The sequence below is a fragment of the Hypomesus nipponensis genome, chromosome 5 (genome assembly GCF_054491055.1).
Source record: "Hypomesus nipponensis isolate SF chromosome 5, ASM5449105v1, whole genome shotgun sequence".
Taxonomy (NCBI): Eukaryota; Metazoa; Chordata; class Actinopteri; order Osmeriformes; family Osmeridae; genus Hypomesus; species Hypomesus nipponensis.
Genome location: NC_140365.1, coordinates 3,167,040 through 3,191,807, shown reverse-complemented (window position 1 = coordinate 3,191,807; position 24,768 = coordinate 3,167,040). Strand labels below are relative to the sequence as shown.

General features: G+C 48.1%; 2 protein-coding genes across 2 annotated transcripts in view; both read left to right on the top strand.

Moving 5' to 3' along the window:
* fgf11b (fibroblast growth factor 11b) overlaps positions 1-4,644 on the top strand; it is a 31,383-nt gene extending 26,739 nt beyond the window's left edge. The window contains exons 4-5 of the mRNA XM_084698047.1: positions 4,003-4,201; positions 4,511-4,644. Of these exons, the coding sequence (XP_084554173.1) occupies positions 4,003-4,201; positions 4,511-4,644 (333 nt within the window). The remainder of the gene's footprint in view (positions 1-4,002; positions 4,202-4,510) is intronic.
* Positions 4,645-17,561: 12,917 nt separating this feature from the next.
* Positions 17,562-22,268, top strand: LOC146287806 (claudin-7-A-like). The gene is made up of 4 exons (XM_084698629.1): positions 17,562-18,122; positions 20,826-20,990; positions 21,120-21,204; positions 21,412-22,268. The coding sequence occupies exons 1-4, from the start codon at positions 17,900-17,902 to the stop codon at positions 21,572-21,574; spliced, it is 636 nt and encodes a 211-aa protein (XP_084554755.1). The 5' UTR covers positions 17,562-17,899; the 3' UTR covers positions 21,575-22,268.
* The last annotated feature ends 2,500 nt before the right edge of the window (positions 22,269-24,768 follow it).

The window sequence follows — 24,768 nt, the reverse complement described above, 5'->3', positions numbered from 1 at the left end:
GGCTGGGCTGGGGACTGGGGGCTGAGGGGAGGTAGGGGGGTGGAGGGGTGGGCTGGGCTGGGGACTGGGGGCTGGGGGGAGGTAGGGGGGTGGAGGGGTGGGGTGGAGGGGTGGGCTGGGGACTGGGGGCTGGGGGGAGGTAGGGGGGTGGAGGGGTGGGCTGGGGACTGGGGGCTGAGGGGAGGTAGGGGGGTGGAGGGGTGGGCCGACGGTTGCTTGGTGGGAGTTCAGGGCCCAAGCTGGGTGGGCTGGGGCTGTTCCACCGTGGTTACCGTGGGTGAAGCAGGGGAGAGCGGGGTTTCCAGGAACGTAGTTAATCATAGGAGCAGGGTGGTGGTGTTGGGAGGGGCAGTGCAGCGGGGCTGGCACAGTGTCTGCCCTCCTGCACCCTGGGGTGAGGAGACAGAGGGGGGGAGGGGCCGGGGGTTACTATGGGTTACCCTGAGGTCAACTTCCCCTGCTCCTGCTCAACCATCTCTCGGTTCCTATCGCATGCTTCTCTCTCACTCTCTTCTTATCTCGCCCCCTCTGTTCTCTAATGTCCTTTCTGTCTCTCTCTCTCTCTTTTTCCCTCTCTGTTTCTTTCTACCACTCTAAAGCACTCTTAGCCTCTTTCCCTTTATCTCTTTTCTCCCCCCACTCTCTCTCCCTTTATCTCCCCCCCCCCCTCTCTACCTCCCTCTCTCTCTTTGAGAGGTTCAAACCACAGGGGAGCAGCTTGGTAAGATAGCGGTTTGTTTAAAGCAACACAGAGGGTATGTTTTATATCATTAGGATGGTTTCAAGGGATTATCTGTGGATTATTAGGGGAGTAATTACAGATGTGGACCAGAGGGTTATCGGCGAGGAGGTTTCTGAGGTCGAGTTGAAGGACGATGCGGAGCAGTCTCGGGTTCTCTGGTGCGGGTGGGTGGGTGGGGGGGGGTCAAGGTTTCCGCCAGGGGGGTTATCGTGATCAGAGACTAATTGAAAAGTCATCGTGTCCCGGAAGCCCCTGTCCTGGTACTGGGGGAGATCACCCCCCTCTCACCCTCCTTTCACCCCCTCTCCTCCCCCCTCACCCCTTTCTCACAACCCTCTCACCCCCTTCTCACAACCCTCTCCCCCCTCTCCTCCTCCCTCACCCCCTTCTCCCCCCGGTCACCCCCCACCCCCTCGTCCCACTGTTCACTGGCCCGATGAATAATGAATGAAGGAGATCATGTATCGATCTCATCCTGGCTGTTTGAGTTCAGCCCAAAATATCAAACCTGCCAGAGGATCTATATATATATATATATAGCAGTGGGGTGGGGGTGATGGGAGGGGTGTGGCTAAGGGGTAGGGGGTGAAAGGGTTAAGGGGGTTGAGTTTGCCAAGTAGTGGGTGGTGGTTGAGTGTAGGGCAGAGTGGGGGATAGGTAGGGTGTAGAGGGAGGTAGGGTGTAGAGGGAGGTAGAGTAGAGAGGGAGGTAGGGTGTACAGGGAGGTAGAGTAGAGAGGGAGGTAGGGTGTAGAGGGAGGTAGGGTGTAGAGGGAGGTAGGGTGTAGAGGGAGGTAGGGTGTAGAGGGAGGTAGAGTAGAGAGGGAGGTAGGGTGTACAGGGAGGTAGAGTAGAGAGGGAGGTAGGGTGTAGAGGGAGGTAGGGTGTAGAGGGAGGTAGGGTGTAGAGGGAGGTAGGGTGTAGAGGGAGGTAGAGTAGAGAGGGAGGTAGGGTGTAGAGGGAGGTAGGGTGTAGAGGGAGGTAGGGTGTAGAGGGAGGTAGGGTGTAGAGGGAGGTAGGGTGTAGAGGGAGGTAGGGTGAGGCAAGGTGTGAGGTCCTGCTCACAGTGGCCGGATGAGACAGTCATCGATGCATGCATGCTTGGTGTGTGTCTGTCCATAGAGGTCACTCATCCCTCATGAGCCACTGTGGACTCCTCAGAGCCCCATCAGCTCTGCCCTCCCTCCCTCCCTCCCTCCTTCCCTCATTTACTCCCTCCCTCCCTCGCTTCCTCCCTCCCTCCCTCCCTCGCTCCCTCCCTCCCTCAATCCCTCCCTCACTTTCTCCCTCCTTCACTCACTCCCTCAATCCCTCCCTCATTTCCTCCCTCCCTCGTTTCCTCCCTCGCTCCCTCCCTCCCTCAATCCCTCCCTCACTCTCTCCCTCCTTCGCTCCCTCCTTCCCTCCCTCAATCCCTCCCTCAATCCCTCCCTCCCTCAATCCCTCCCTCACTCTCTCCCTCCTTGGCTCCCTCCTTCCCTCCCTCAATCCCTCCCTCAATCCCTCCCTCCCTCCCTCACTCACGTGTAGGGAAAGTCTCCAGTCAGCTGTTTCCTGCCGGCTGTTCTCTGTAAATCAGCCCAGAAGATTGGCTCTGCTCTCAGACAGGGAGAGACTCTGCTGGAGGCTAGCAGACAGCCACTTCTGTTGCTACCGGTCACCGTCGCCAAGCAACATCATGCAGGATTTAACCCTCCTTACGTTGGGTGGGGGTGGCAGGAGATGGTGGGGAGATGGGGGCTAATGACTGAGTCTGGGGTCCACAGACCTGGTCTTCACTGTGACGTCCTGATGGAATCCGTGTGAGATGTTCTGAGAGGTTTGAAAGGTAGGAATACTCACAAATCTCACAGCGATCCGGCTTCTGGGAACCTTTACGACACTTTTCAATCATGCTGAATTCATTCAGCGGAAGGGTTAAAGGAGCAGTTTGAAAGTGCAGCAGAAAATGCAAGTAGTCAGAGGGCTGAGCAGTTAGGGAATCAGGCTTTTAATCCCAAGGTTGCCGGTTCGATTCACGGCCGTGCAAATTGACACTTCACCCTACTTGCCTCGGGAGATGGGGGGTGGGGGGGATGTCCCTGTACTTATTGCAAGTCGCTCTGGATAAGAGCGTCTGCTAAATGACTAAATGTAAATATGAACTTCTGGATCAGAAGTGGATGTTCTCACAGGGTTTCTGAAGTCGAGGAGCGCTCTGTATCTCACAGACATAGTGCACACAAACCACATCTCAGCTACACAACACATCCTCAATACAACATTGTACATTGCAGCAAACACAATGTCATTTCTTTGGGGTGTTTTTAAGTGTGCGTGTAGATATGTGTGAATGTGTGTGTGTCTGCAGTGGGTGTGTATTCTGGGTGCTGTTTGCATGTTGTGTGTGTGCTCTCAGGTCCGTGGGGGGCTGAGTAAAGTGTACATCTATGCTAATGTAATCCTTCACTATGAGATTTTCCCACATACGTACACAAACATACAAACACACACACACTCATGTCTTTCCCCAAAGGACCCGTTTTTTGCTTTCAAAGAAACATGAATGCAGAAATAATTCCAGCATTCCTCATTTAAATTCCCTTAACATACTGACAGGCTAATGAGTGTGCTTCAGTGACCCTGGGAGAGTGTGTCTTTGTGCTGTAATGTATACTGCATGTGTGAAGGTGTGCATGTGGGAACTCCAGTAGTCACTGTGTTGTGCTGTTGTTAGTTTGCACTGTATGTTAATACGTGTATCTCTCTGTTTCTCTCTCCATTGGTTTCTCTCTCTCTCTTTCTTTCTTTCTTTCTCTCTCTCTCTCTCTCTCTCTCTCTCTCTCTCTCTCTCTCTCTCTCTCTCTCTCTCTCTCTCTCTCTCTCTCTTCTCTCTCCCCTCTCTCTCTCTCTCTCTCTCTCTCTCTCTCTCTCTCTCCCTTCTCTCCCTTCTCTCTCTCTCTCTCTCTCTCTCTCTCTCTCCCTTCTCACCCTTCTCTCTCTCTCTCTCTCTCTCTCTCTCTCTCTCTCTCTCTCTCTCTCTCTCTCTCTCTCTCTCTCTCTCTCTCTCTCTCTCTCTCTCTCTCTCTCTCTCTCTCTCTCTTCTCTCTCTCTCTCTCTCTCTCTCTCTCTATCTCTCTCTCTCTCTCGCTCTCTCTTTCTCTCTCTCTCTCTCTCTCTCTCTCTCTCTCTCTCTCTCTCTCTCTCTCTCTCTCTCTCTCTCTCTCTCTCTCTCTCTCTCTCTCTCTCTCTCTCTCTCTCTCTTTCTCTCTCCCTCACCAGGAACACTTTACTCCGGAGTGTAAGTTCAAGGAGAGTGTGTTTGAGAACTACTACGTGACCTACTCCTCCATGCTGTACAGACAGACCCAGTCTGGCCGCTCCTGGTACATCGGCATCAACCGCGACGGCCAGGTCATGAAGGGCAACCGCGTGAAGAAGACCAAAGGAGCCGCACACTTCCTGCCAAAAGTCATAGAAGGTGGGTCTCACTTCCTGTTTCATTCTGGTTTCCTGTTTACTGTGGATAAAAAAAAAGGTCTCACCTCACAGCATCAGATTACATTTACATTTAGCAGATGCTCTTATCCAGAGCGACTTACAGTAAGTACAGGGACATTCTTCCTGAGGCAAATAGGGTGAAATGCCTTGCCCAAGGACACAACGTCACTTATTTTTTTAATGGCGCTGCCGGAAATCGAACCAGCAACCTTCTGATTACTAACCCGATTCCTTTACCGCTCAGCCACCTGACTCCCAGCTTCGCAATGGTGTCTCTCTCTCTCGACAGTTGCCATGTATAAGGAGCCCTCGCTGCACCAGCTGGTTGCCGAGGAGAGCCCCCCCCGAAAGACGGTCAAGACGTCGGACTCCCCCTCGCTGAAGAACAGCCGGAAGGACGCGCCCAAAGCCGACGCCTCCTAACACTGGGGGCCCGGCTGGAGGAGGGGCTGCAGTGACACTGGGAACTCAATCACCCATCATGCACTGGGACTGGCTGTGAAGGACGGCCCGGGTGGGCCCCAAGCCGTCCCAGAAGTGCGCTGCAGGCTGCTGAGGGGTCAGGGGTCATCGCTTCGGAGGCAGCCTGACTGGAGGTTTGACATCACCTGACGCCAGAGAGACAGACTGGGGGCCCACGTCAGCACCACCTTCTCCCTCCTCCTCCTCCTCCTCCTCCTCCTCCTCCTCCTCCTCCTCCTCCTCCTCCTCCTCCTCTTCCTCCTCTCCCTTCCCCTCTACCTCCCTTCTCTTGTCTATCAACACCCCTTCTCTTCTGCCACTTCTCCTACCAGTCACACAGCCAGTGTAATATGAGTGTTCTTGTCTCTCTGTCCAAGTGTCCCCCCCCCTGCCCCACCCCCTCCCCTCCCTGCCCCACCCCCTCCCCCCTGCCCCACCCCCTCCCCTCCTTGCCCCACCCCCTCCCCTCCCTGCCCCACCCCCTTTAGCTACCCCTCCTCTTGATATCTCCGGCAATCAGATCTTTTTCATTTGATGCATTTGCGCGTATGTGTGTGTGTGCTCACTTGTGTGTGTCGAAAGAGAAAGAGAGAGTCTTACACTAATAACTTTATGCCATCACAATCGCTATTCACAGGCTCAATCTCCTATGTAATGGCAATCACCATGGTGACAGTGTGCTTAGTTCGGCCCTCTGCCATCTGCCCACCCACTAATCACAGACAGCACAGCTGGAGACGGGCCACGAAAACGACGTTTCATTGGACGGAAAACAGAGGAATCTATTCCGATTGGCTGTCGGTGCAGTCTGTTGAGCGGCTGCAGCCAGTCAGCTCAGAGCAGGCTGGGAGATCAGACACACGTCTGAAGCAGAGGCCGTGGTTTCCATGACAGCAGCATTCTTTAAACCGCTGTCTCGTCATCTCACGCTCGCTCTCTGGTGAATCACCAGACGCAGAGAGGATGGCAGAGGGGGCGAGTCAAGTGCAGGACTGCCCATGGTGATGATGAGGATGATGAGGATGATGATGAGGATTGTGATAATGATGACTACTCTGACGGCGACATGATGATGACCTAGGTGAAGATGATGATATAATTAAGGTGATGATGATGACCTTGATAATAATGACGATGATCAAATGATCCAATCACTGTATAACTTTGCAATAACCTAAAAAAAAAAAAAAACTAATAGCAATGAAAATGCAATTTTCAGGTATTCATGAAACAGTTATGAAAATGACAGCCATGCAGGAGCTATGAAAGCACCAAAGCTCCAATCAGCATCTGTGTCAAGACAGCACCACAGGACGGAGAGGGATCGTGAGCTTGAGACCGTGTTGCCTCAGAGCATGGAGGAGTGTTCTGGAGTTAGGAGTGCTCTGGGCTGAGACCCAGACAGGTTTTCACGGAACTCTTTGAAGGTTCCTCCCCGAGGATTCCGCAAACTAACGACATCCTCGCTTGAATTATTCACCCCGCTTTTACGAAAACACAAACGGTTCTCACTGGTCTGGTCTGAGTCTGGTCCAGAGATGGATGTTTAAGAGCACCAGAAGGGAAGCATTTGTGCGAGTTTGACTGTTTAGAAGGTCCCAACTGGGATCTCTTCCCGCTGGTTGTGTTGGCAGGGTGTAGTTAGGTTATAGACAAGGCAGAGTAGAGTTAGGGTACAGACAGGGTGTAGGCAAGCAGGAGGAGGCAGGGTAGGGTATGGCAGGGGTAGATAGGAGGAGCAGAAGCTAAGGTGTTTGGTCTGTGGATCACCACCCCTGGACACCTGGATGGGACCGTTGAAGTCCATCGTAGCCTTGGCGTCTGTAGTCAACATGAAGCCCAGGTTTAAAGCCGACTTCAAAGCCTGATTCAGGCTCAGAGCTGGATCAAGCACTTACTATTCTGTAGACGACAGTCTGTTTATCCACTCACAGGCCTTATCAAATCACCACAGAGGAATCTACACACAAATATGGATTTATTTGTGTGTGTGTGTGTGTGTGTGGTTGTTTGTCATTGTGTTTGTGCTCTGTGTCTATTTGTGTGTTTGAGTGTCTGTCTTTGTGTGTGTGTGTCAGACAGAAAGAAGAGAGAGAGAGAGAGAGAGAGAGAGAGAGAGAGAGAGAGAGAGAGAGAGAGAGAGAGAGAGAGAGAGAGAGAGAGAGAGAGAGAGAGAGAGAGAGAGAGAGAGAGAGAGAGAGAGAGAGAGAGAGAGAGAGAGAAAGAGAGAAGAGGGGGAAGGTAATGTCTCTCATGTCCTTCAGACCGGACAGTCTTCAATGTGAAGCGTCTTTGTCATATCCTGTCAGCTTGTGACGTCTGTGGCCTAGGAGCTGGGTTTGGGCGGCCTTCGCTGGAAAACAGGAAGTAGCTTCCACCGCTGGCAGAGGCCAGACCCCCACGGGCGTCCTCTGACCCGGCCCGCCGCGGCAGGGCGTCGGGCTGTCGTCGTGGCGACGGCGCTGTCACGGCGACGCCGCCGTCAGGGTGCGGCAGGGTGATGAGGCCAGGTCCAGTCTGGTCTGGCGTGTCAGAGAGCTGCTGTCACCAGCGTCAGGGTCACGGCTAGACGCCTGTGTGTTGTTGCCAAGAGACACAACCACATACGTATTCAGCATGACCACGAGTCGTCACGACATGTGAGTTCAAACCTCTGTCAAAAAAAAAAAACACACGCACAAAATCATGGATTTACTTATCGATCCAAATATTTAAAGCGGTCGAAATATTGAGATATAAACATTATAATGGTCCTAATGCTACGGTCCAAATATTCAGAAGGTCCAGATAAAAGGGGCTGGTCATGGCAGTCTTGTCTTGACCTCCTTGTTCAGCTAATTCAGAAACACCACTGTCTCTGTGGGATCCACCTCTTCCAGAGGACCACCCGCAAGCCAGGGAAACTTCCGGAAACACAAAACGTCCCCTCAGAGAGACGGAATATTAATAACACAACTTGTTTTTCCAAAAAGGTTTGAAAGTGTTACAGGACGTGGGAGAAATGTTTAGAGGATGTTACTGAGGGTGAGAGCATGTCTGAGACTGCGTCCGAGGATGTTTCCAGAAGGTCAAAGCATGTAGGCAGTCGCTGGGAGACTGTCGTGTTTGAGATTTTTTCAGAGCGGTGGAAAGGAAAGTGTAAAGATATTCTGAGCAGGTCCCAGCAGGTAGGATGAGATGAGAGGAGGAGAGAAGTCATGCTGCAAAACACAAAGTTAAGAAAGTTGAATCTTGACGCAGGAAGTAAAACAGAGAGCACTGTTGAGAAGAACAGAGAAATCTGAGCAGGTTGGGATGTTGGATGAGAGGGTCAGAGATATTACTTCAGGAATGGAGAAGAGGACAAACGTTATGTCTGCCAGGACTGATATTGAATGTGAAGAGAAGAAATCGTAGAGTAAAGTTCTTGTATAGATTTTGAAACATGAAAGGTGACTAGATCTAAAAGATTATGCAAGTTAAATAATGCCGGGCAGTCGATTCATTTTGAATGTGCGAGAATGTTCAAAAGAGCTGAATGTGTATCAAAGGAAAATTCATGAGCAGAGAACGTTTTTTGGGGGTACAGAATGAAGGTATGGTATATATATATACATGGTTTTGTTACAGAATGTGAAGCAGAGAACGTAAAATGGAGGACTTTTTCTGGTTCTGATGTAGAACGATGTGGGTCAGACAGCATGAGGAACAGAATGTAAACAAGACAAAGTTCATTGGTTCCGATGCAGAACAATGCAATGTAGAACACGAGGCGGAGAATGTAAAGCAGAAAACGTATTGATTCTAAGGTAGAATGTGAGGCACAGAATATAAAGAAGAGACGTTTGAATGTAAAAAATAAGGCGCAGAATGTGAGAAGCGGAACGCGAGGCGCGGAATGCGGTTCTGACGTAGAACATGAGGTATAAAAGATTCTCTGGATCGGGTGTTGATATGTGAAGAAGAGTTTGCTCGCTTCTTGTGGAAGAGAGGAGAGGTCAAACACATGTTTGGTTCTGAATCCTCGAGCTTGGCTGAGCCAGCCAGTGGGCCGTGACTAACCCTAACCCTGACACGGAGAGAGTTCCTCGCAGGAGAGCGAGGCTAGCTCTGTCCTCCAGGAGGCAGTGTGTGTCCCGTGGGGGATGAGGGGGGTGCTGCTGGTGACGAGGAGATCGCAAGGACAGGGGGGGCTCGAACACGCCCCCCCCCCCCCCACGTGCTCCAGGAAGTCACGCTCCATTTCCTGTGCAATCTCCCCAAACCGTGTCCTGTGTGTCTTCTTGCTATTAACCTTCCCTCCAGCACTGTCTGTGTGTGTGTGTGAGTGGGTGTGTGTTTGTGTGTGCAGGTGTGTGTGTGTTTGTGTGTGCAGGTGTGTGTGTGTGTGTGTCAGTGTGAGTGTGCATGGGCAGCGGTGTTGGAGAATGACTGGGTGTAACGACCTAGCTCGGTGTGTGTATGAGTCTGTGTGTTTGATGACGAGAGGGAGAGAGGGAGAGAAAGAGGCAGGGAGAGGGGGAGAGAGAGAGAGAGAGAGAGAGAGAGAGGGAGAGAGAGAGGAGAGAGAGAGAGAGAGAGAGAGAGAGAGAGAGAGAGAGAGAGAGAGAGAGAGAGAGAGAGAGAGGGAGAGAGAGAGGGAGAGAGAGAGAGAGGCAGGGAGAGGGGGAGAGAGAGAGAGAGAGAGAGAGAGAGAGAGAGAGAGAGAGAGAGAGAGAGAGAGAGAGAGAGAGAGAGAGAGAGAGAGAGAGAGAGAGAGAGAGAGAGAGGGAGAGAGAGAGGCAGGGAGAGGGGGAGAGAGCAAGGGAGGGAGAGAGAGGGAGGGAGAGAGAGAGGGAGGGAAAGATAGGGCCAGAGAGTGAAGTAACGATCGATAGACTCAATAAAAGCCAAACTGGAGAGCAATAGTCTAGGGTTGTGAGCAATCGGTTCCCCCAGGTGCAGTGCAGGGAGCAAACCTTGTTTGTTGATAATGAACTGAGAGGCCTGTTGTTCATTACCAACCTGTAAACTGGACCAAATGGCATGCTTCATACCAACTGAGAGTGTAGATGACCTCTGACCTCAGGACCCATCTCAGACTCAGACTATCCTGGCCTGCTTTGACCACTGGCTCTCTGTCTCTGATCTCTGTTTCCAGATAAGACGTTGCCATAATGTCCTCACTCCAGCATGCTCTGAGGCTTGGTTTTCAATGAGGTTGAACATGGATCGTCCGTCACAAACACAGTGTCATAGTGCAAACTGAGGACTAAAGCCACATCTCAGAATGGCAGTTGAGGGGTTCACAGGAGGGTAATTGATTGTACTGCCAGAACCAAACATTGAAACAAACATGGTAGCTGTGTTAAGCCTGCTGTCTAAAAAGCTTTGACATGTTGAAGGTATAGGGCTGTTTACTGTAAACCATAAGAATTTAAAACCCAGGGAAAATGTTTGGATGTGCAACAAAACCTCAATTGGATTGGTGCTCTCCTGGCTCATTGTTTAATAGAAATACTATATAGCAATGTCCGTATATGGATAATATATCTGAAATGTGTGAGGTCTTGTGTTGATATTTTGCCCAAAAATATCTCTCAGAATCAGTGATGAGCTTTTCTTTTTGTTTTCTCGTTGTGTTTTTCTGCGTTGCTTTGTGTCGTCCCTTCCTGTTCCCTTTGTCTTATTCTGACTCTGCGGGGGAGAGATGCTGATGATTCCCTCAGAGTGTCCCTCCTCTCCCTCAGCTGCGTTCCTTTGAGGAGCAGGGTTTTGAGGAGCAGGGTTTTAAGGAGCAGGGTTTTGGGCAGGTGTGGAGTGAGCCTCGTGGCTCTCCGTACCGTACCATAACACTGATGCACCCTGGGATGGGAGGAGCTCCTCCCACACAGCCTCCTGAGTAACTGAGCTACGAGAGACAAAAAAAACAAACAAGGATCTGTCGTACGTGTGTGTGTGTGTGTAACGGGAGAGGGGCCCAGATGGAACGTTCAAAGGGTGCCCGTCTGCGACGCCCCTTCGCCCGAACACATGACCAGTCCCCGCACCAATCAGGGCTCAGGGTTGTGGTCACGCAAGTCTTCCAAAAACAGTCCACCCTATTCCTCCCCTCTCTCTCTCTCTCTCTTTCTCTCTCTCTCTCTCTGGGCTCTTGGTCCATCTCTCTCGCCCTTCCCTCTAGTCTTCCAAAACTAACGGACGTCTTCCAACAAGAGCCATAAGTAATGTCATGGCCCCTGAAGGGCTCAGTCTACCGGCCCCTGGTGTTGGCCTTGTCGCTACAGGGGCAGGGGTGACGAGACTCTGCATGGCATCACAGCTGAAACAGGAAACAGGAAGCAGGAAGCAGGAAGTGACCTGCTTTGCCGCCTCTACCAACGTGAGAGTACAGAGAACAGACAACATCTGCAAGGAGGCATGGACTACCAGCCTGCAATAACAATAATAATAATAATAACAACAATACAAATACTACTAATAATTTTAAAAAGAGGATGAATAGCCAGCAAGGAGGACTTAGAGGCTGCAACACAGTCCAAGGGTCTGCAATAAGGACAAAATGCCATTGACTGACATGAGAAATTTTGCAAAGCATGCATGCATCACCACTTCCCGCCCCCCATGAAGAGGGGAGGTTTCTTCTCAGTAACTAAAGACACACAGGCCCCTCTCTCTCCCACTCGTGAGTTTGTCATCAAACCTGTGTACTTTCTTTAGTAACTCACACCTGACTCGAAGGGAGATGAATTGTTATTATGGAACATGATTCAATAAAACTAATATATTTGTATGATTGTAAGAGGTGTCCCTTGGTGATTCTTCGTGACAACTTTTGTTGAAATCAAATCACTGATAATCAGACAGACCGATAAAATGAGGAGTGTGTGTGTGTGTGCGCACACTGGTGTGCAGATGTGTGTGTGTTGGAGAGTGTGTTCCAGATGGTGGTGCCAGCTGCAGCTGCTCACAGGTGAGGAGAGAGTGACAGGTGACAGACTCTGCTGGGTCCACCTGGAGATGGGCAGAGCAGGAGGGGAACACGGAGCCCAGACAGAGAGACCAGCTCTCCCCCCCCCTCTCTCTCTCTCTCTCTGTCACTCTCCTCCCCCCCCCTCTCTCTCTCTCCCTCTCTTTCTCTCTCTCTCTTTATGTCACTCTCTCCCCCCTCTCCTTCTCTCTCTCTCTCTCTCTCTCTCTCTCTCTCTCTCTCTCTCTCTGTCACTCCCCCCCCTCTCTCTCTCTCTCTCTCTCTCTCTCTCTCTCTCTCTCTCTCTCTGTCACTCTCCTCCCCTCCCTCTCTCTCTCTCTGTCTCTCTCTCTCTCTCTCACGTACACACTCAGACACACGCCCAGCCTCATTAAGACAGGGCCAGGGGTCACCACATGCCGCTCACACTGAGCCGTCTGAAGTCCCTCCCAGGCTCTCTGCATCTATGTGCCTACACATGATCTTAATTGGCATTTAAAACTAATTACCCACATATTACCCGCTAAGTAAAGACACGATTAATGAGTCCTTGCAAAAACCAGCCTGCGCCGAGATTGACTGTTTGGAATCGTTGGGTCTGGTTGGAATGAGAACGTCCTGCGACATGCACCATCAAGACCCACTTAACGCCGGCTGTGAGGACGCTGGTCGTGATCCGTTGCGTCTGAGTCTGGCAAAGCTGCAGTCGGCAGATCCCAGAGGCAGAGCACACACCCTCTCCGTCCGATCAACTTCATAATCAGACATCCTTTTCAAACAAACCGAGACTATTAAAAAAGGCATGAGAGCGATGAATAGCTGCAAATGACTTCTGCCTGTCCAACTCCAGGGGTCTGTTTGATGCATCTTCCTCCCAGCGATCACCGTGGAAACACAGATTAGGACCGGGCGGGGGGCGCAGGTCCGCGTGCAGGTTGGGGATGGAGGTGGGAGGTGGATTAGCGGGGGTCAGTGTTGGTGGTGTTTCTCCCACCTACACCAGATGCTGCTCCAGCCTGGGTCAGGGTCACCTGTCCAGCCAGAGAGGGGAAACCACTCATCTCCTCTGACACGCTCCCGTCGTCTCCTCCCCAGACCCCTCGCTGAGAGGGGCTACATCCATGACGGGCTGCATTAATGCGGTGTAGTGTCAGGGAGTCAGGTGGCTGAGCGGTTTGGTAATCAGGCTATTACTCAGAAGGTTGCCGGGTCGATTCCCCGGCTATGCGAAATCATGTTGTGTCCTTGGGCAAGGCACTTCACCCTACATTCCCTCAGGGGAATGTCCCTGCATTTACTGTAAGTCACCCTGGATAAGAGCGTCTGCTGAATGATTAAATGAAAGTATGTGTGTCTCATCGGGTAAACGGTGACTAGGTCTGACGGCTCAGGGATTAGGCACACATTAATCTGGTAAATTGCCAGGTGAAGTATTAGGGGAGATAATCTGTCGTTATAGCTATAGAATAATTGTTACACTATTTTTGATCGAAAATTGTTCATCTGCATAAATACACACTCTGGGACATAAATACACAGTGGTTCCTCCTGAGTTGGGTTTGTCACTGTGGGGAAAGAAGTGATCTGTTCAAAGTAATGATTCATTCATAAATTATTCATAATTCCTCCCAGGAGAGGGGGGGGGGGGGGGGGGGGGGGCGGGGGTGTCAGGGGACACACCTTGCATGCTGCTCAGTTTCCTCATTATATTTACCATCTGGACCCAGAACTGGATACAGGGTTTCCCTGCACCAACCATTTATTACATTCACCACACACAAACACTCACATTCACCACACACACTCACATTTACCACACTCAAACACACATATTTACTACAGACACACACACACACACACATTTACCACACTCAAACACACATATACACTTCAACACATATGTATGCTACAATGTTACACACATTTTTACCACTTTCAAACACACACACACACACGTATTACACACAAACAAACACACGCAGGCACACACCTACCACACTAAAAACACACGCACGTACACGCTCAGTGTGCCTCTGTGACGGTCATCACGCCTCTCACGCCTCCCTGCTTGTGGCTGTCCTCACGTGTGACCTTGGTGTCCTCACGTGTGACCTTGTGGCTGTCCTCACGTGTGACCTTGGTGTCCTCACGTGTGACCTTGGTGTCCTCCCGTCTCTTAGGTCACAGACCCACATCCTCTGGCTGCATTTCCTCGCTTCCGCTCAAACCCGTTCCTCGCTTGTGAACGTGCATGCACACGCACACACACACCGCTTTAGTCACCCATGCAGTCCATACTGCAGTTGCTCATCCTCTGAACGAGATTGATTACAACCGTTTATTGCTGTCCTCTACTGCCCTCCTCAGGATGTAAAGAGAACTACACGCTCATTACACCTTTAATGACTGAGGCCAGGTTTACTAACATCTCTTTTTAATCTATTTCTGTTTAGCTACACCAAATGCTGTCACTTGTACACACCATCAATGGAAGCAAGCTAACCGTTCAGTTCAATATGAATGCAATACACACTATAATGTTGTACATGCACAAAAACACAGACACACACGTGGCACGCAACACACGCACCAGCACACAGACTTAGCATGTGGTCCTCATTGTCATTGTCCTTCGCCACTCCCCCTCCATGCCCCTGACAAACGTGTCACTGTTGATTTCACCTTTATCTCTCTCTCTCACTCTCCTGCCCCCACCCCCCCCCTCTCCCTCTCTTCATCTCGGCTCCTGTTCTCATTAGGATGTAAATTTGCTTTATTGTTGAAGACCAGGGTGAGAGGGATGAGAGACAGTGAGATATAGAGAGAGAGACGGAGGGGAAAATAGCGAGAAAGTGAGAGAGAGAGAGAGAGAGAGAGACGGAGACAGAGAGAGAGAGAGAGAGAGAGAGAGAGAGAGAGCGCAAGGGAAGGAAAGAATAAGTGAGGAACGGGGAGGTAATGGGGGTGTGTTACAGCTCATATTTACAGTAATGATGTCGAGGTATTCAGGGAGGTGATAAAGGCGGTGGTTTTACAAATGACCGAGCAGTGAAAAACGTTCTGGACCCACAACCCCCATCCCTCCCTCTCAGCGCGCTCATGGGATCTCTTTCACATCCTTCCTTTCAAACCTCCCTCTCTCCCTCTGCCACACAGTCCACACATCCATCCGCAGTTATGATCACTGGCCACTAGATGTCAACAATGAGCTTCGTTGCATCTTTCATCGTGATCTGACCTTTTGTCCGCAGCACCGCTACAGTACACGGTGACTGTCCACACCCCGAAACACAGGTGTGTGACTCATCCATGTCATGTGAAAATGGCTGTTGAAAATGTTATCCCCACATCAATCAAATAGACACTTTTAGAGCAATGGAATTAGTGCTTTCTATCATAACCGAAATTGTGAGATTGATGTCATTGCTAAAGAGACGCCATGAGGGTAGTTTATCCCGCGGTAACAGTGTCAAAACAACCAAGTCTGAATCAAAACCGTACGTCACCTCTCACAAACACACAATGTGTTAAAACTATTACAAGGTGTCTCAAATTCCGCCCCCGGTCCCAACAAACATCGTTTGAGAAAGTATATTTCCTCTTGTACTTGTACCTCTTCAACTTCTCAACCCCCCATCGCACGCTGTTATGCAAGATCTTCCGCAGCTCCTAAATCCAAAACATGAACCATACGGTGTAGTTCATGATGTCCTGATATTCCCCCCTCCACCCTTCCACACCCCCGACACACAAACACACAAACACACGTACACACGTACACACAAACACACAAACACACAAACACATACAAACACTTGTTCTCAACCACCTTCCCACCCTCCCTCCATATAATGTACCTTCCAAGTAGGTCAGGAAATGACTCCATGTGACTCAAAGGTGTGTAAGTGAGTCTTACGACGAGTCTTATTCCGTCAGACTGAAAGTGAGGGGGTGTGATGAAACAATAGACGGTGTACGGAACATCCGTTTTCAGTTTTTCAGCGTTGTTGTTTGTTTGTTGTTTGTCTGTGTTCAAACGTGTATCTCCCCAGTGGTTTAAAGGAACTGCCTGGAGGTTGTGGTAGCACACACTGTGAACCTGTTTGGCCGGTGACGGAAATCCACTCCCTTTTTTAAGTTCAGTGTGAACAGTGGCTTCAGCTATAGCAGATAATAATGGTAGTTACAGTTACAGAGGAAGTAAAATCAGGTCAGTGTTCGGTCCTCATCTATCTGAAACCAAAACATTATCAACATCTTCTTACATTCCCCTCTGCCCAACCTCTACTCATCCACCCCACCCATCCAAGCGTCCCCACTCACCCACGTCGACTCGTCCACCCATCCCCCCCCACCCACCTATCTTCACTCCCTCAGTATCAGCTGGAAACATTTGCCTGAGGGCTTAACCCACCTACAGATAACACCAAGAGTTTGAGCTTGGAGACAAGCCAAAGCAGGTGTGAGGCAAAGTTGTGAGTCACCCACGGGTCTCTGTTTGGTCTATCTGTTTTTCCAAAATACACTAGTGTTGTGAATGATTTCTCATGTTTTTTTGTTGTAGTTTTTTTCTGTTGGTTTCAGTTTCTGTCTTTGTCTTTGACATGTTCATTTCCATGACTATTTGTTGTTGCCAAACAAATAACCAGAGATGGCAAAAGCCTTCACTCTAGCAGAAGTGCAGAAAGTCCTGTTTAAAAAGACTCTATTCAAAGTTGAAGTACTGTCTACACTTCACTCATGTTAAATAAGTGTGGGCTCTGACATATACTTCAGTAAAAAGTAGCCATTATGCCATGCTGTTAACTGGACTTCACATCATCTTAATACATTAATACAAATAACACTGTAGACTTTAGAACATTCACCAGAAATCCTTTACACCCACAATTGTGTTTTTCCTCATATTTAGCCATGGGTGATCATGAATGTCTCTATTCATATCGACATTGCTGACACCCTGTTTAATCCATAAGGCACCTTTTTCCACCATTCAAAACATTTTGGCAGAACCTTTTTGGCAAAAATATTTTGTAAACCTCTTTTTTTCAAAAACAGAAAATACTTTTTCAACCTTTCCAACCTTTTTTCTGAGCTTCCCATCTCTGTAAACAACTGAATAACATCAGTATGGATGGATGGATGGGTAAAGGGCATGTCAGTAAACAAATCAAAGAACAATAGTAAGTTCAACTAGTTCTCTTTGTCTAAAAGTTCTATAGTTCTTTTCCTAGTTCTTCCTATAGTGTCATGTTGTTTAGCCTCACTTCACCTTTATCTCAGTCCACATGATCTCATAGACAAACATACAGTCTAGGACTGACGTTGAGGTCTATGTGAAACACCACATTTAATCCTTTAGGTATGGTATTTTACTGTTTAGCCCTTGCTGTGTTTGCCTGCTTAATACCATGAGCTTGGACAGCTGCGGTTCAAGCAATTCTCTCTAACCAAACAAAGATCCCTTTGTTGTTTCAGACTTCACTGTGAGGACGATCATTAGAAGCTATTTACACGGTAAAAACCTCTGAACACCTGGCTTCACAACGTCGGTCTGACATCGGGACCTATGCAGACTACCAGCTGCTTGTTCTTCTGTAATCTTCTTTGAAGGTGAAAATACATACGCTGCATTAATTAGCCACTCTTTTTGTTTTGTTTTACTTTTTTGAGTTAGATATTTAGATATCCCAGGAACAGAATAGCTTCATACGGACGAAGGTTAGGCGAAGAAGAAGAAGGATTAGTTTTATGAGGATTGTAAAATCGCTGCAAAATCCTATGTTTATATTTTTCTGTGTTTTATACGGTGACATCACGAAACTGCCTAGGTCAGCAACGCTGAGAGATACCGGCGGATGTGGAGCCGAAACTGTGCGCGTCCCCGCCCCTCTGTGGAAAAGCCACTCGGAAAGCACCTTAAAACGCTCGCCCCCGACAGACCCTCATTACATATTCAAGGTGCGGTTGAGGAACAGGTGCCTGTGAAATTATCTCTTTTGCTCTTTTGCCTTTTGGAGAAGAAGCCGAACGAAATATTGTCTGAACGTTTTAACAGAAGATAGAAGATTTGTTTTTCCTAAAAATAGAGTAGGCCAGTGCAAATTAAAGATCGCCCCGTGTAAAGTTTTAGAAAACAAATCAATTTGTGCTTGCATCGAAGCGGTCCGTCCGGTTGAAAGGGCGCGGAGGATTACTGTACTTGTTTAGCTGGTTGGACAAAACGGTTCAACTCGAGTTTTATCTTTTAACGTTATAAAAATCGTGTAAAGCTAAGAATAGTTGAAAATGGCAAACTCGGGATTGCAGATTTTGGGATTTGCCCTTTCGATGCTGGGTCTGATTGGGTTGATCATTGGGACAATCCTGCCACAATGGAAGATGTCCGCATATGTTGGAGACAATATCATCACAGCAGTGGCTATGTACCAGGGACTATGGATGTCTTGTGCGTTTCAAAGTACCGGACAGATTCAGTGCAAAGTCTACGACTCCATTCTACAACTTGACAGTAAGTATTGCTCCGTTGGATTGAAAAATAAAATATTCATTTATTTTAATCGAATAAAAGCATTTAGTTTGTATAAAACATTCAGATTGTTCAGAATATCCGTAAATAGGCCTAATCTGTAGCCGTATCTAATTTGAATTGACCAAGATGTCTCGCTTCAGTGGTTGTTAGGCAAGGCAATAGCTAGCACAAGCAGGTGTATACGGCAGGTGAATTCCCAAGATCCACATTCCCAGTAGAACATTTGACTAAAATCTTGTAGTTGATTTACTTGCTTTAACTTGATTTTGCCATCATGGACAAAATATTGACCTTTTCTTAGCAGAACTTCCACTTTTGTTTTTTAAACTTGTATTATGGCTGTTATTTCCCAGCTTATCAGTGAGTACACTTCATATGTCGATAGTTTTATTGGAAAGGCTTTAATGCACTAGCCTAGGGGCACTACACAAGGAATTCGTTGACTTGTTTCGGTTAAGCTGTGTCCAAGGTAATTATTATGTTGGCTGCCATTGTTCGGTTGCGTGGGCGTGCCCCCCTCCCCCTCCCTCTCCTCCCCCCTGCATAGAAGTTAGGAAAAACACTGGTGGAACGCGGTGTGAATGCTATCTAGGGGAAGGGGTGGTGAATAACACCGCCTTTATTTGTGTCTTGGTTTAGTAAACAGACTAGTGAAGAGTACTCAGGAATCAGGAGGCGTTGCTACAGAATTTAATATAACCCCTCCCACCACATAGGCCTACAGGCACGAAACCACACAATATAAAGATATCCTTGTGAAGACTTGATAACATCAAGTCAACATCAAAAACCATGATTCATTCTAACAGTGAATTGAAGTTAAATGGATTTGACAGTAAAGTTTTACTCCAGATTACGGGTACATAATCTCCTGGATAAATTCTTAAAATCTGTATTTAAATTTGTATTCATTTAATAGGCGCTGTTATCCAAAAGTACATCTAAAAAGTAGAGAAGGAGATGGTTGGATCAGACGTGCACAGTGTTTCTGTTCGGGTGAAAACACTCATGCAGATGAGGACTATCATAAGGCCTTCTGAGAAAACACCCATGTCCTTCCACCAGGATGTGGACTCTTTTCACCTGCACACACCTCAAAAATAACAGCGCGTGGAAAATCAGTGTTAAATCATGCCTTTGGATTGGCGCGAGAGCAACAGCCCTGTGTGATTAAACTCCACCCTCCAATCTGCCAGCCCTCGGTCTCTTGTATAATTGCAACCCACCCCACCCCTCACTCCCCACAGCAATTTGCTCCCCAGCTTACTGGGCTGATGTTCCACTTCATCAGTTAGGCTGTGGAGTCGTCCGTTCCCCTCCTTCTGGAGCAGGCTCACTGCCCAGCCATCGTCCGAGGTTTGGCCTCAGTTTACGGCAGCTCGTTTGAGTGGCTGTAAAACCATATTTGTGTTTGAGTTGCGTATCAACCCTTCAGATAAGGAGTCCTATGAAACAATTCGTTTTATTGCATCTGTAAACATGAACGCAAGCCAGTTTTGATAAACGTAGCGCAATCAGAAGCGCTGGTCATATATAACGTGTAAATAAACACTGGATATCTGTACTAACAACTGGCTGATTGAGTGTTGCAATGTAAGAGAAGAAGCACAATGGCCCTGTATGTAAATTATGTTTATGACTCTGCACAGAAGCTGGTTAGGGGCCTGGGTTAAGTTAGAGCCAGGGTTATGGCCAGGGTTTACCTTCTGAGCTCTTAACACCACTCACAGTCACTTTGTAACTTGCGTGGTAGAGAACAAGTATCTGGGTGTGTCCTCATCGGATCCATCTTCTGTGTGTGCTGGCTGTAGGTAGCCGCCATTTTGAATACAGCTCTGTTTGAATGATACTGTGGAAAGCTGTAGCCAATAGGAAGACAAGCAGGCCGTGAGATCAGGGGAAAAGGAGTGTCTTTCTCCGAATGAAACCTGACCCTCTCGCCCCCCCCCCTTCCCCCATTTCAGCCCTGACTGGTCAGACCGGTTCCTGTTGAGTGAATGATGCTAGGAGGGGAGGGGTGGGGAATACACACTCACAAATACACCTTGTCCTCACACACACACACACACACACACACACACACCCTGTCTTTGCGAGGGTTTCCTGTTGGAGCTGGTTAGTGTTGCACCTGTCTACAGGTGCACAGGGCGAGGGAGTGGCTGAAAGAGAGAGGTGTGTGGAGTTATCATTTGCACGCATGGATCCGTGTTTAACTTCCTTAGTGCGCCACAAACTTTCAACACATCTCATTCACTTCCCACCTGATTCCAGTTAATAATAATGCTAATAATTGTTAGTCGTCCGTCTATCTGTGTTTTAAAACATACCTTTTGACTAAGAATCACAGTTGTAGCTTGGTTATAGTGTAGGAGACTTGATCTTCACACTATTGAAGGGCATGTTGAATGGAGACTGTAACTGTACAAATATACCTCACACTCCCCACATTTCTACTTGTCTTATCCGTGTTTTTAAATTGAAATAATTACAGATTTAGCGTGATTGAAAATGGTGTAAGACACCTGGTTAATAGCTCAGCTTTTGGCTGCTGATCAAGAGGTCGCTGGTTCGCTTCCACCCCTCTATGTTGCCCTGGATAAAAGAATCTGCTGGATGAACACATTATGAAACAGAGTGCAAGAGATTGTATGTGATTTGATTTGTCAACCCTGTCCTCCCCAGGTTCCCTCCAGGCAACACGTGCCCTGATGATCGTTGGCATCATCGTCACCGTGGCAGGACTGGGCGTGGCCACCATGGGAATGAAGTGTACCACTTGCGGCGGAGATGACAAGACCAAGAAGTCTCGCATCGCCATGACTGGAGGCATCGTCCTGCTGATTGGCTGTAAGGACCCATGTGACTCTCCTGTCATTTCCTGTTGTCTGTATTCATGATGGGGTGATTAACGTAATGGAATCTCCTCTCCCGCTCCCTTTTTCCCTCTGTCTGTCTGTCTCTCTCTCTCATATCCAGCTCTTGCATCCGTTGTGGCCTGTTCCTGGTTTGCTCACAACATCATCAAGGATTTCTACAACCCCTTCACACCCGTCAACACAAAGTAAGCAGTGCACCTTCTACTGTTGTCTAGGATTAGAACACACTGGAATCCTCTCCTTCAGGGATTGTTAGGGGACTTTGTTATTTTGATATTACTCGGAAGTTACTTAACGTTAGGTAATGTTACTCATGAAATTCAAATGTTGGATGTCATAATGATGACCATACTGATGATGTCATACTGATGACCACCTGACCTCCCCTCCAGGTACGAATTTGGGTCAGCCATCTTCATCGCCTGGGCCGGATCCTTCCTGGACATCATGGGAGGGGCCATGCTCGCTGCTTCCTGCCCCCGGGGGAGGAAGGCCTCCAGCCCCAAATACCCCATCTCCCGCCCCCCGGGTAGCAGCAACAAGGAGTTTGTTTGAGATGGACTGTCCCCTAGTGCCTTAGCAGCACTGACAAGATACACCTCCACACCGGTCGCACTCAACACGGCAGTCCCTGCCCGCTTCATCCATTTTCATTTGTAACATTTTGTACTTTTTGTTTTTAATTATTTGTTATTCTGTTTATCTGAGGTTGAAGCCCTGCCTCCCTTTGTTACTGATGTCTGAGAGGTCATTATGTTCAGAGAAATCTGTGCTTGATGGGGTTTTTTATAGCGTAGATAACAGGCTGGGATGTTTACTTCGGTAGAGCAGGTAGAGATTGTCAGTCTCAGGGAGAAGTGTAACATTCCCCTCTCAAACTATCACTCCAGCCCCACGCCTGTTAATGTATCCTACAGTGGCCTTCTGATCTTGGTGGTTGTAATAGCTTGATGCTGTGGCATTGGGTGAAATGGCCAAGTTCCTTTTAGAGTTGGCATAACAATACTGTCTCTGTGAACCCCTAACTGGTAATGCTGAATGTATATTTCAGTCAACTTAAAGAAAAGTTGTTGACCACTAGTTAAATTGTGATTTTCTGCTTGCTAGTTAAGGTCTATCTCTGGCCCAGACAACCTTATCAGAAGCTTAATCAATCAAAAGGAAGATTTTTATGCCATTAACACATTTTAACTTTTCTGACTTGTGCCTTTAATTGTAAATAAACACGATTCATTTTCTATATCATAAACTCTCTGCTTATTAAAATTGCCATATTACACTTACTATGCTTCATCCTAACTACAGTATAGTGAAGCAGTGTGATGAACCTGGTTTCGAAGCCGTTTCTAATCGCTCCCTCTCACTCAACTATGTCTTGGCTCTGAAGGGGTGGGAAGCGCTTTTCGTGTTCCCATTGGTCGATTTATGATATTATGCAATGCTCAAGAATATTTTAACCATTGTGTTATCTTTGGGTCATTCTGACCCATCAGTCATTGAGACCCACCGTCGTATTGCAACAACTTTACCGCATACAAAAAGTGAAGCATTTTCTTTTAACTGTCGGGCTGTACCAGACCCGCCACATCGCGATGGTTAAAAGAAAATGCTTTTTATTTGGTTTTGTATTGGTTGAAATTGTTGCAACACAACGATGGTTCGTTGTAAACCTTTAGGTCATGTGACCCGAAGGCAGCACAAGGGTTAAGATGTTCTCCCATTTTGTGATTTTTTTTTTTTAAATAATGGGCTTTGTGTCAAAGTGCAGACAAAATGTTTTGCCAGGTACATTTTTGGTTGCTGACTCCAAATTATCTTGGCTTTCAACACTACTCATGAATAAAAGTCTTCAAGTGAAGACCCATAGTGTATAGGCTGTATGATATTAAAAGTGGTTGTTTTACACCAAAAGATACTGTGTAGATATTTCTTCAGAAATTGTGTGATGTGTGTGCAGTAGATTCCTGGGTAGATGGGTTCATCATTCAACATTACTTTTTGCTTCTTCAACTGACAGGTAAATTCCCTGTTTGCTTCACCAGGTAGTCTAGCCTTATGAGTAATGCTTTATCTTCTCTCAAACACAAGGCATTTTTTCAGTACATATTCACCCTCCCTGATCACTAAAACGATGTGGGTTTAATTTTTAACAGAGGCTTTGTGCATCGAGTTTAGATACACCTTAAGAACACTCGTAATCCTGTTTCCTGGGACCCCTTTCCCTACACACCTGATTCAAATCAAAGGGTCGTTATCAAGCTCGGCAGAAGCCTGATAATGACCCATTCATTTGAACCAGGTGTGTTGAAACAGGGAAACATGCAGGAGGTCCTGAGGACCGGGATTGAGAAAGGCTGCTTCAGAGATTCGGCATGTTCTTGGCAGGACCTTGTGCATTCCTTTGGCTTCATCGCCATCTTGTGGCGCTCCCCTCCAGTGAAATGCATATCTGTGGTGCTGCAGTCACAGCACTAATCTATGGTGGTTCTCCAGAGCTACAAGAGATAGTAATAATGGAAAGCACGAACAGCGTGTTTGTTCCGGCAACGCCTATCAACATGCAATGCCATAACGAGAGTATATTAACAGCAATCCCCATTTAATCACAGTGGTTCTCCCACTGAATCTATGACCAGTTTATTTATTCTCAAACAGGGTTTCGTTTAGTATGTCAGTATACTAGGATTAACATGATTGTGAGAAGGTCAAAATTAATGTAGGTAGGTAGATACCATGCTGCCTGAGAAGCAGAACACTTTCACAAAGTCAAACAGGAGACTGACAACAGTGTTTGGATGGAAGTAATCCACAGCAACACACTGCACCAAAGAAACCAGAGCGTTGGTTATTTTCAAAGGATATGTTGCATTTACTGTGAATATTCCTATAAGTACATGTGTGCATTTGTTCTCACAGTGTTTCCTACACAGCGAGTTGGTAACAAATAAGACCTGTATTGCTTGCCACAAAAGTAACCCTAACCGCAGACAAACAAGTCAAAACAAACAGGAGCAAATGAACAAACTAGTAAAAACAAGTGCATTGAAATGCGTATCTGAGTACAATACAGTTCAAATACTGTAAACCTATACTGCTGAATGGTCACAACATGATCTCAGAGAGTTGTAAACAGTGAAGCAACCGGTATGTTTTTGCCAAGGAGTGGTAATAAAAGCCATATGTTGGGTGGAGTAGAGGTTGGGAAAACAGACAGACCCATTTGAGGATCTTGATGAACACAGTGTTAAACCTCCAGTCATGGTTCAGTGTTATCCCTGCCTTATCTTAGTTCCCCCACCTCCCCATCTTTCTCCCCCAGACCCCCCCCCCCCCCACCTCCCCATCTTTCTCCCCCAGACCCCCCCCCCCCCCCAACTCCCCCGCTTCTCTCATCTCAGGTCACCCCAAGAATGACCCCCACCAACCAGCAGGTCACCTGTTACCATCTCTCAAGACCACCAAGCACCCCACCCCACCCCTCGCTCACACCTCCCCTCTTCTCAGGATTACCCAGGAATCCCCCCGCCCCCCCCACCCAAACCTAGTTCAAGTCCTCCCTCTCTCTCAGACCTCTCCTGGTATGTCGTTGCCCCCCCCCCTCTCCCCCCCCCCCTCCCCTCCCCCCCATTACACCAGAGCAACTACAGTGGCTGCAGCGAAGATGCCAGGAAACTAAACTACAGGTCAAAGTGCATGCTGCTAATGTAAACGTCGGGCCAGCCCTCCGCCCTATAGGCAGTCCAGGACCG